Source organism: Oryctolagus cuniculus, chromosome 10 (assembly GCF_964237555.1).
Source record: "Oryctolagus cuniculus chromosome 10, mOryCun1.1, whole genome shotgun sequence".
Lineage (NCBI taxonomy): Eukaryota > Metazoa > Chordata > Mammalia > Lagomorpha > Leporidae > Oryctolagus > Oryctolagus cuniculus.
Window position 1 is genome coordinate 79,350,218 of NC_091441.1, and position 12,533 is coordinate 79,362,750.

Genomic DNA, 12,533 nt, shown 5'->3' on the forward strand with positions numbered 1-12,533 from the left:
AAGCTGTCATAAAATAGAATTATTTTTTTTAAAGATTTATTATTTGAGGGGCAGAGTTACAGAGATAGAAGGAAAGACAAAGAGAGAAAGACTGTCCATAGTTCACTCCCCATATGGCTGCAACTGTGGGGTCCGGGCCAGGCCAAAGCTAGGAACCTGGAACTTTACCTGGGCCTCCCACATGGGTGCAGGGACTCAAGCATTTGAATCGGGAGCTGGATTGGAAATGGAGCACCTGGGATCCAAACCAGTGCCCAAATGGGATGCCGGAGTTCTAGGCAGTGGATTAACCTGCTATATACAATACCAACACTTGTAAGATAGGATTCTATGTGAGGTCACATTTTAACCAAATAGACTTTTACTTCAGTCAGTTTTCTTCTTTCTGTCTCTTTCTTTCTTATTTTTCTTTTATAAGGAAAAGCCTTGAAAAAAATTTCTTCTTGGAAAAGAAACAGTTTCCTTATTACTAAGTAATATGCTTATTACTAAGTAAAAGCTCGTTTCCTTGAAATTGAAGTTTTTCTCAAAACCACAAGAGGGAGCCCATAGACCTTAATAAAAGAACAAAAAAAACTTAAGCTTCAAAAAAAAAAAAAAAAAAAGAGAGAGAGCGAGAGAGAAAAGGAAATATTTAGCATTCCTAACCACCTAGCTTAAGTTTTTCCCCCCCCTCTAGCTTTTAATTGAATGTTTCAAAGTACTGAACTCATTTTCTCCTGACAGTAACTTCCTTTTGTTCTACATGCATTTCCCTGTAGCAGGATGCAGCAGTTTTACATTGCTCATTTTTGTAGAGAATCAAGATATTTCCTCTTCCAGTTAAAATTCAAAATATATTTACAAATTTTTTTAATGTATTTATTTTATTTATTTTAAAGACAGACACACAGAGAAAGAGATAGAAAGAAACAGACACGGAAAGATCTCGCATCTGCTAGTTCACTACCCAAATACCGGCAACAGCCAGGCCTGGGCTGGGACCCAAGTACTTGAGCCACCTTTGCTGCCTCCCAGGATGCATAACAGATAACTGGAATGGAGAGGGAAGCTGGGATGAGAACTCAACCACTCCAACATGGGACATGAGCATCCCAAGCAGCTTCGTAACTGCTATGCCAAACACCTAGCCCAAAGTTCTAAATATTAACAGTGGAAAAATAGTTGAGTGACCCACTACTTCTATCACAGACACTAATGAATTCCAGATTAAACAATCCCTATAACAGTGGTTACCAGGTAAAGACTTTGTTAGTTAGTCCTTCCCTTATTTGGAAACATGCTCTTTATTTTACATCTAAGAGAAGTAAATTCAGAGAACAGTTAAGTGCAATTAAAATGTTCAGCTATCAACAGGTATCTAGTAAAAGATTATACTCTATATTTATAGTACCTTTCATCCTCTCAAATGACCATTAACACATAGATGAAAATTACCCAAGAAATAAAAAGTAAATGCACTTCTTTCATCAGTAGCAACTGCCATCTATTCCATGATGGCTTCTAAATAAATGCCACATGAACTAAACATTTAGCTAAAGAAAAGGGTATGGGGTGATATGTATAGAATATATTTCCCATCTCACAGACTAATTTGATACTCGCTCTAATAGGATAAGTGGAGGCAGGGAGGACAGACAGATTAGCATGGCACAGTTTCCTCTTTTGCTCCTCCTATGGTAAGGCAGCATTTATGGTATGTGCAAAATACCTAATATACATTATTCCCTACACACATGCAAATGAATTGCAAATGTACTTGAACCATATTTCAAAGCTGTATGGCTAAAAAACCGATAAAAGGTGGCTTTGATTATTAGCTGTCATTTTACTTAGTGGCATTCTTTGAAATAGGCTCACCTTCTCAAGGTCAGCCTTGTTCTGTTTATGTGCAGTTTTATTCTTGCCCAACTTAACACAACCTGAAAGGCACTCTCATTGCTTTAACTTAACACTGTGAAAGGCTAAAGAAGCTGCTGTGATATCCAGTAACTCCTCTGGATTCCAAAGCTTTATTCTGTCTTTCTGGAGTTTCAAAGTATGGGAAAACTTTTGGGTTTTAACAAAGAATATGACTTGAAAATTCAAAGTGATAGGCTGAAAGAAAATTATTCCCATAGGTCTAGAAATGCAGATCAAATATGTTATGTGTCATATGCAAATTATATACAAAACATGCTTATATTAAGATTTGTTAGGGATAAATAACAGGAAAGTGACCATACAGCTAGCTTTTTAAAACTATACTGTCTGTTTTCATAGATTTATACCAAGTTGTTATTTTTTTAAAAAAAATTATTTATTTACTTGAAAGGCAGAGTTACAGAGAGGCAGAGGCAGAGAGAGAAATCATCCATCCACTAGTTCACTCCCCAAACGGCCACTATGGCTGGAGCTGGGCCGATTCGAAGCCAGGAGCCAAGAGCCTCCTGTGGGTCTCCCAAGCGGGTACAGGGCCCCAAGAACTTGGGCCATCCTCTGCTGCTTTCCCAGGCCAAGACAGAGAGCTGGATTAGAAGTGAAGCAGCCAGGACTCGAACCAGCGCCCCTATGGGATGCCAGCATTGCAGGCAGTGGATTTACCCACTATGCCACAGCGTCGCCCTGGTATAGCTACCTTTTAAAAAAATTTCTAAGTCATCAATGGATCTATTGAACAGACAACCAATTCTAAGCTTGTTTGGTGCAACACAATTTCTAACTATATTCTAAAGGAAGATGATATGTATTAAATGTTTCATAAATTTAGAATGAAAGAGAGAGAGCTCTTTCTCACAAGATGAGAGAATTAAAAAACAGGAAATGAGAGGTACCAGGGAAAGAGGAGAAATACGGAGGCACATATCAGACAGAGAGAGAGAGACAGAGATAAGAAAAAATACCCAGATAGACAGGTGGAGATAGGGGAGACAGAGACCACGATAGGGAGACCCCAAGGGAAAAATGGACCCCAAGGGAGAAACGGGTGGGTAACTATAGAAAGGACTGCAGAGATTGGCATGGATTGACAGTAGTATGCACCAATCAGGGAGATGAGTTAAAATCTCCAAAACAGGCTCTCTCATCAGGCATTCTACTGAGGTCACAGACATCACTATTTCAGTTGAAGAAGCAGCTTATATACCCCCTCTGTCTACTTCTGCAAAATATTTCCCACCTCCACTGCCTTCCAGTACTGTTTAGGAGTGGGCAGCACAGAGCACGCCAGAATATCTTGCTGGGGAGCAATTAATTTTGTGAGTACCTACTCTGGCCCAGGCACAGACCCAGAATGGCGTTTTGTGTAAGCTATCATACTGAATCTACAGAAAGAAAAGCCAAAGTCCTTGCCATGACTGAATGGAAGATTTTGGTAGGAGGCCTAGACCCCACGTTAACAGCAATACTGAGGTGCTGTATTAACATGCTAATGTCAACCAATGAGAAATGTCAATTTACTATTCATCTCTACTTGAACCTGAGGAAATAAAAATCCAGTTGCTCACTACTCAAATATGGATACTCCAAATGACAAATTAACAGTGCTGAGATTTACATCCTGTAATTACCAATTACCCTGTCAATTTTCAGGACCCCAGTGTTACCAGACTGTAATGCAAATCTGGGCACAGGAATCAGGGGGCCTGAAAGGCTCAGGTGACCAATTATTATCCTTGGGGTGTTTGTGTTCCCCAAGGGTCAATATCTGGAGACATTTTTGATTGTCACACCTGGGAGAAAAGGGTGCTTCTGGCATCTAGTGTGCAGATGACAACAAAGCTGCCGAACATCCCACAGTGGACAGACAGCCCCCTACGACGGACTTGCCCATCCCAGATGTCTACAGTGCCACAGCTGGGAGACTGTGTCCTAGTGGTGGTTTAGGCTCTTTGTGTTCATGGCTGTTATTTGCTGAAACTACCAAAAGGAAGTCTGATCAAAAGAATATGGCTTTTTAATTACAAACTGGCCTCCAAGCCAGGCTTGATTTAAGAAAGGATTCTGTGGTTCCTCTCCTGGGTTTAGAGAAATTCCACCATCTATAAAGGTAACATCATAATGAGGTCAACGTAACACTTCTGGAGCTAAGAAAGAAGACATCTGCGGCTAACATGCATATTTTGCAAGTTTGCTGGGGTTTCATCCAGCATGTTCAGCTGACGGACAAGATGTCACCTGCAGAGTGTGGGCTGCACTGTGGACAGGCGAAAGCCACAGTGTAACTGGGACAGATAGAGCAAAAGGCGATGCGCCTCTGTCTGTGTGCCAGTCGAGGGCTGAACTGAGCTCCTCAATGTTCTGCTCCACCAAAATGAATATTTTTCCAAGTAAGTGATTATTGTAAAATGTTATCATTTTTTTTCTCTCTGGACAGCCCTCTTCTCTGAATATCAATTGAGCACTGTTAACACAAGCAAACTGGAACTTTTATTCTTTGTTTGTGATGGTACAAGAGGGCCCTTGTGCTCTCAGAACAGTTATTTCTAGACTTCAATTCCCTTAGGATAGTTTCCTTGCAATGCGTTCCATTTTATTTTTTAAAAAACAGTTAACTTGAAATAAAGCATTTCAGAGAATAAAATAAAAGGAAAAATGCCTAATATGAAGAGTATTAAAATTTAAATCTTACCATGGGGGAAAATGAAACTATTAATAGGTTATTTTGGTTTGTTATTTAACTTTCACCACTAAAATCCAGGTTTGTCAAGAATAAGGCTAGTTACATTTAGGGAACACTTGTTCTGTATGCTTTTTGTACAATAATCCATAATTCTCACATTAATTATCTTATGGTGAATGCTATTATTATCCATTTTACAGACAAACTGAGGCAGAGGTCACTGACTGACTCAGGATTATGCACTCAGATGATTGGTTCCGAGTCTGTGTTCCTACCAACCAAGTCTTTCCCTAAATAGCAAAATGCAGTAGTTTTTGTGTAACAAGTTTCTGATGAGGCCACATTTAGCCTTTTTCAGCATGGGGACTAAGTCAGAGAAATGGTTGCTGGGATAAAGTCAGTGATTTTTGAAGGCACCTGCAGGGTACTCCTCTCCCAGCTGGGGATTAATTCAGTCCTGCACAGGAGATCTTTCATGAGAATTTCCCTGAAACGACCTCTCTGGTCCTGAATTATGCCTCTCCAGGCAAAGCCAAAGATGATCTACCTCTTCCAGACTGTTATAAGCTCCAGGCAGACAGGAAGCAGTACCCGATCTACCCTTGCATCCATAGCACCTCACCCAGTGCTGGCCATATATCAAGTTTTAAATAAATGCTACATCAATCTTACAAAGAGTTCAGAAATAATCAGATAATGGGCCGGCGCCGTGGCTCACTAGGCTAATCCTCCGCCTAGCGGCGCCGGCACACCGGGTTCTAGTCCCGGTCGGGGCGCCGGATTCTGTCCCGGTTGCCCCTCTTCCAGGCCAGCCCTCTGCTGTGGCCCGGGAGTGCAGTGGAGGATGGCCCAGGTGCTTGGGCCCTGTACCCCATGGGAGACCAGGAAAAGCACCTGGCTCCTGGCTCCTGCCATCGGATCAGCGCGGTGCGCCGGCCGCATCGCGCTGGCCGCGGCGGCCATTGGAGGGTGAACCAACGGCAAAGGAAGACCTTTCTCTCTGTCTCTCTCTCTCTCACTGTCCACTCTGCCTGTCAAAAAAAAAAAAAAAAAAAAAAAAAAAAAAAAAAAAAGAAATAATCAGATAATGAAAGAAGAAGACCTCAATGCTAATGTGGACTGAAAGGAGACCTGGGTCATGACAATCATCTTCAGAAAGGTTGCTGTCACGTGGAAAAGTTCTCCATGAAGCAACCTGGGATTCCTGAAATTTACAGAGAGACTCAGTGTGAAGTGTAATATAATTCTAATATAGGCCATGACACATTATAGGTGCTCAATGAATATCAAATGAATAAAGAAATTGATATAACAATTGACAGATCACATTTAATAACTTAGATGATGTAAAGTACAACTTATATTTCTTATGCCAAATGTTATACATACTTTTATCAGGTGAGATGACCATATGAAGTAGGTATAATGAATAGCCTCATTTTATAGAAGGGGAAGCTAAGGACTTAAAGAAGCTAAAAAACATGAGAGGTCACAGAGAACATGGCAGTCTTTGGATCTGAACCCAGGACAGGTCACAAATCTCCAAATCCTAACCATGGTGTTACAATGTTTCCCTAGTGAGCCAAGGACAGTCCTTTATTGGAGGCTTCCAAGAAGTTGGGTGCCTGTTTTTTGTGTGTTTGTTTGTGGGTGGGGAATATGAAGGATATGCAAGAGGAAGTTAATGAATACAGTAGTAGGTTGGATTGGATGACTTAAAAAATCCTCACATTTGGGGCAGGAGAACCAATGACTTTATGAAATTATGTCAATTCCACATTCCTCCTGAGTAATCAGGCAAAATGACCACCATCACAGCAAAGTTCTTTTGAGATGTCTGGGCCATTCTAATTAATGCTAGTAGGGCAGTGAAACACATCTTTGAGTCTACCTGTAAATTCCCTAGCATATGGTCCCCCAAGTGTTTTGTTCATGTTCGTCCTAGGATCTGACGGCTGACAAGTATAGTCGGTCTCATGGGATCCACTAAAATAGAAGCAAAAGGGCTTCATGGAAGCCAACCAAGGGTTCACTGAGAGTGGGGAGAGTTTGGCGTGGAAACGTTTATCAGCATGGCAGAACACTTGGATCTTCACAAACCAGGAGGTACATTTACATGGGTGGAAGTAGACAGAGTCTAAATCTCCAAGAAGAAGCTTGAAGTTTCAAGGGAGCGGGTGATGGTGGGGTGGGGTTTCACACCTCGTGAGAGTTCAAGGTGTTTTGGCACAGCAGATAAAGCCACCCCTTGCAATGCTGGCACCCCATCTGGGCACCAGTTCATGTCCTGGTTGCTCTACTTCTGATCCAGCTCCCTGCTAATGGCCTGGGAAAATCATCCAAGTGTTTGGACACGTGCCACCCACAAATGAATGTCCTGGATGAAGCTCCTGGCTCCGGATTTGGACCTGGCCCACGCTGATTACTGCAGCCATCTGTCTCCTTCCCTCTCTCTCTGTAACTCTGACTTTCAAAATAAATAATTTTTTTCCAAGATGGAAAAGAAAAGAAACTGCTATCAATGAAAACTGTTTACTGAGGATTTTTGTGTAAATAAGTAAGGGTTAATAAGTTGTTCCCTGGCTAAGGGAATTTATTTTTAGAAGTTAGCTTTAAAAAATTTTTTTTGCTGCATAAAAAAACCCAATGTAATATTTACCAACTTCACCATTTTTAAGCATACAGATCAGTAGTGCTAAAGTATACATGTTCACATTGTTGTGAAATTGACCTATAGAATTTTTCATCTTGCACATTTGAAACTCCATACCCATTAAACAACTGCTTCCCTTTCTGCCCTTCTCCTCAACAGACATTAGTCTTTTAAACACTAGTTAAATTCAAAGACCTACTGTACAGGCAGGGCTCTGACACATCTAAGCTTTATTATTTATGCAAGACTATTGAAGCAAGAATGAACAATGCAGACAAAGCTCCAAATAATAGATAAAAATAAGTAACATAATTAACATATAAGAGTAAATATGATGACCACTGGCTTAAGAACTAAAATTTAAGAAGAGTGACTCCAATATCCCTCCATTACTGGGAAGTATTAATAACGTCCTCTAAAAAATGGCATTAACTGGGGCCAAAGTCACGGCGTAGCAGGTAAAGCCATCACCTGCAATGCCGGCATCCCATATGGGTGGCAGTTTGTATACTGGCTGCTCCAGCTGTAATCCAGCTCCCTGTTGATGGCCTGAGAAAAGCAGTGGAGGATGGTCCAAGTGCTTGGGCCCCTGTACCCACATGGGAGACCTGGAAAAACCTCCTGGCTTCAGCCTGGTTCAGCCTTGGTTGTTGTGGCCATCTGGGGAGTAAACCAACGGATGGAAGATCTTTCTCTCTCTTTCCTTCCCTCTCTGTACCTCTGACTTTCAAATAAATAAATAATTTCTTTTTTTTTTTTTTTTAACAAAAGATGGCATTAACTGGGGCAGGCATTTGGTACAGTGGTCAGGATACCACTTGAGACTTCTACATCCCATATCAGACTTGTTCTGGCTCGGCTACTAATCTCATTTCCAGTTGCAGGTAATGGCTCAAGTGCTTGGATCTCTGCCACCTATGTAGGAGACCCAGACTGAATTACTGGCTCCTAGCTTTGGCCTGGCCTAGCCCTGCAGGTTGCAGGCATTTGGGGAGTCAATCACGTGATGGGAGCTCTCTCTGTCTGACATGTCTCTTTCTGTTTGCCTTTCCAATAAAATAAATGAAAATTCAAAAATAAAACTCCATTAACCCTTTTCAGGCCAAACAGTGCATCATTGTGAGCCACTATGACCCAGAGTAGTTCCTTAGTTGCAGTAAACTAAGTTAGGCATTAGATGTCAGAGAACCGGAGACCAAACCTTCAACTGAAAGTGCACTTGCAGTCCAGGGATCACAGAGCTTCATCATGGTGTTTGAACTCATGAAAGATTCCTAATTTCTGATGTCAATGTCACTTATTTGTGATCCTGAGATTCTCTACTTTATTATCAATAAATTTCTCAATGAGTTACTTGTTAACATGAAAGTTCAGGAACAAGGGAGAGCACTGATAATTATCTCAATTTTCTTGAAACAAAAAAGTCCTAAATACCGTATTTGCCATTTGTAAGGCAGGATCCATCAAACCCAGGATTTCTTCATTATAACTTGATTCCAGGCTAATGATGTCATCAATTACATCATCCATCTATAGGAAAATGGGCAATGGAAGAGTCAGAAATAAGCCAGAACTCTGTAATGCAACGCAAATAAAGATCCACAGTCCTTTCTTATCCAGTGCAAAAATCCTCTTTTGTTAGATTCTAAAAAGCAACTAGCCTCTTCCCGCTCAGAATATTATTGAAGATTATTGGGTGATGGGAATGATGCTTGCAGCCGGCATTACTGAGTGATTACTAGGTGGCAAGCACTGGGCTCGGGGATTTTCATGGGCTAGGTTACTGACCCTGACAATAACTCAATCAGAGTAGGCATTATTATTATAATAGCCATTTTCCAAGTGAGATAAATGACAGCTTACTGAAAGTTACATTTCAACAAAGGGTTGGAGCCACAATTTGACCATGCTCTCAGACACTGTGCCAAACCACATCTTAAATGACAGTTGCCACTCCCTTTATTCCCTGAAGACAACACTCTGTTCTCTTCACACAACCTTCTTGGAGAAGGAAACACAAATGGGAATTCAGCTCCTTGGTTTCACAGGGGTGAATGGACACTGGCTCTCAGGCCACTGGCTAGTCCTCACTGATCTCACAGTGACTGTAAAATCAGTTTCTCCTTGTACAGCTGCCAGTGTGCTTGGTACTCCCTGAGGAGCAAACCAGGACGAGGTTAGCATTACAGCCGTGGAGCTGACATTCCCACTAGATCAATTTTATTCCTGAAGTATCAAAACATCAGTTATGAGAATAAACAACAGTGATTACATGTGCATTGCAGCAGTTGCAAGAACCAGTCTGTGAAAACATTTATTCGTAAACACCTGATGTATTGGAGCTAGCTGGCCCGTCTGTGCTTGGGTCACAGTGTTTCACAGGGACACAGTGTCATCTCAGACCTCAGGGGGATGCTCCTAGGTATCTTTCTGCCACTCCCATTACAGTGAGAGGCTACAACATTATGGGGCTTGGGTTGGATCCTGGGTTCTCCCACTTTAAAAACCTCAGTGCGTCAATCTATACGATGAGATTAGTAACAGTTACTGCCTTAATAGATTTTTGTGAGATTTTAGTACAAATCATACAAAGTGCTCACAATGCCAGGAATATAGTAAACACTGAAAAAAGGAGTGCTATTGAGCGATCTCTTATACAAATAATTGACAGCCAGTTGAAATAACTGTAGCACTCCTTGTTACTGTCCACTTCTAGGTATACGAGTTTTACTTATTTTTATGAGATAGTTTTGTAACTGAGTTGGTAAATAGGTAAATAGGTCAAGGGACTTATAAACAACTGTTTTTTGGTAAATTTTTCATTTTATTTGTAAGAAAATAAAAATTAGTGGGCTTGATGTGATAACACTTCACAAAATTCTTTTCTTGTATGACAAAAGATATAAACTGATAACAGGAAGTACAGAAAAGCAAAAAATAATTTTTGTTGCGTATATTCTTGTATATATTTATATACATGCATAAACATATAAACAGATTTAACATAATTTATGTACCCATTAAGTAGGATGTTAAAGAAGAACCTTTAATTACTTGGAAAAATATTTCTTAAGTCAAATTAAAAAAGCAGATTCCAAAATATATGATCTATGAGATTCTATTTATAAAATACATACAGATCACACCTCTCCCTTGGTTATACTAGTAGCCTATGAAAATTGCCACCTTACAAATAACATACATTGATGATGATATGTAAATGAAATATAGCATTACACATTACTTATTAAAATTTATATATTTTAAGCACTTTTCAAATATTTAAAAGAATTTAGAGCAAAGCCACATTTTCAGTTTAATTTCCCTAAATTACTTAATCGTGAGATGCTATGAAGAAAAGTGGCCCTATTCATGGATTTCTTGTTTAAAAAAAAATTCAATGGAAGGGGAAAAAAAAAACACCTTAAGTCATCAAGAAGGTGTGATCAGCCACAAATATAGATTCTCATTACAAAGTGTTACATCCTACATCCTCAGCCTACCAAGTCATTCAGTACCTGCATACACGATGCTCGCGAATGTGTGTTCATACTTGGGCACTCGCTCTCCGCCCTGTTTTGCTCTTCAAACTTATAAAATCCCTGCAAAAACACAAGCACAAACAGCCCATGACATGGATCTGCAGATGACTCTGCATGACACGTTCAAATGAGGCTGATGGCAAAGCAACAAGATGAACTAAGCTTTCAAACACATGGAATCCAACCAGAGAGGAAACAATGATGGGTAACTGGTGTCAGATTATCTTGCTAAATGACAAATATGGACAGAGAAAAAGGGTGTTTGGTTTGGGCATCGTGGAAAACAGTCAGTTCCTCTAGAAACTGAAATCAACTGAACTTTGGAAAATTCACCCCTGATCTCACGTAAAGATTTCAGGGCACAGTAAAACTATTAAAATGAGGCTAATTGTCTCATAACCTGGAAATAACAGGTATTAAGCCACAACTCTCCTCTCAGGTATTTTTACATTCTGAATTTTGAGGCAGTGATGAGCTTAAAGATATGTTTGAGTCTTGTCTCCAATCCAGCCTTTACAAAAGCACATTGAATGGGCAGTGGCAAGTTTATTATGAAACTGAATATATCCAGTAATGAAACCTTTGCTTCTCTTAAATTCTTGTGTGCTACACTATTCAGGTCCATCCACACACATTCTTTGCTTTGCTTTTTTTCTAACTTAGTGGGAAATAAAAATAATATTCCAGACATTCACAACAAGCGGAGCTTCTACACCGCCTGTCCCACACCTTTTCTATTTTTGCTTTTCTTTTTCCACCTCCCCTTCTCCTCTCCCTGTATTTTCGCTGCTTTTTAAAAGGAAGGCATGGGAGAGAAGGGATCACTCAGATAGCAAAGGAGAAACAAATGGAGAAAGTGGCTTCGCTGCCCCACTCCACGGGGAACAAGTGGGTCTCTTTCATGTGCAGTAAACCCAATAACCCGGTGATGGGACAAGAGGCTAGAATGCGGCAGCCACATTGGCAAAAGGGGAAAAAAAGGCTGGTGACAAGTGGCCCCATGGACAAATCAGACTCCACAGTTAGGGGTGGGAATAATCCAACAGACAGTTACTTAGTGTAAGAAAACAGGAGAGGAGAGGAGACATGAATTACCTCTTTTTCACAGTTGGAGTTAAGTGTGAGCATAGCCATGGGGCTGTTGGGTGCGCTGCTCCCCGGCACTGGTGGCATGACATGATCGCCAGGCTGGTTTGGACATGGCAAGCTCAGGACTTGGTTGGCATGTTTATTTGCTAAAGTGGTAGAAAGGTACTGCTTTACCTGCTGCCTTTGGGCTTGCTGTATGTGGTACTTGGTGGGGTTTTCGAGGTGGGTCTGCACCTGAACATAGCCACGGAGGGAAAAGAAGACAGTGTCGTTATTTTTTAGTGGCAGACAGCTCTTCTTCCAGGCACAAGCATGAAACTGACCAGTCGGGCAGCAGAATAAAGTAGGAAGCCCTCATTGTGTACCAGCCGTTGTTCTAACAGATTTTTCATATTATTGAAGTTCACAATCTAACATGTAGGATTCGCGGTAGTACTTTACGCTATTTTATGTCCCTGCTAATTAACCACACATCTCTTTGAAACCTTCTGCCTTTCTTCTCATGTCGAATAATTAAAAGTTTGAAACTATCTGTAGGGCAAAAATTTCCCCAACACACCTGAAAGGATGTATTAAGATCAAAACAACAACCTAGGAGAAGCAACGTAACTCATTTCACCTTCCTTAGCAAACAGAACAGCTTTCTGTT

The 12,533-nt window shown here is 40.7% G+C and overlaps 1 protein-coding gene across 27 annotated transcripts in view; it reads right to left on the reverse strand.

The window, feature by feature from the left end:
- The window catches only part of MITF (melanocyte inducing transcription factor), a 245,442-nt gene that overhangs the window by 21,292 nt on the left and 211,617 nt on the right, over positions 1 to 12,533 (reverse strand). For 14 of the 27 annotated variants that reach the window (XM_008260922.4, XM_008260921.4, XM_051852219.2 and 11 more), the window contains 3 exons: positions 11,891 to 12,118; positions 10,772 to 10,855; positions 8,688 to 8,783 (listed from right to left, as the gene is read on the reverse strand). In XM_008260922.4, the coding sequence (XP_008259144.1) occupies positions 8,688 to 8,783; positions 10,772 to 10,855; positions 11,891 to 12,118 (408 nt within the window). The remainder of the gene's footprint in view (positions 1 to 8,687; positions 8,784 to 10,771; positions 10,856 to 11,890; positions 12,119 to 12,533) is intronic. The other 13 variants (XM_070050608.1, XM_070050606.1, XM_070050607.1 and 10 more) reach the window with 2 other exon arrangements.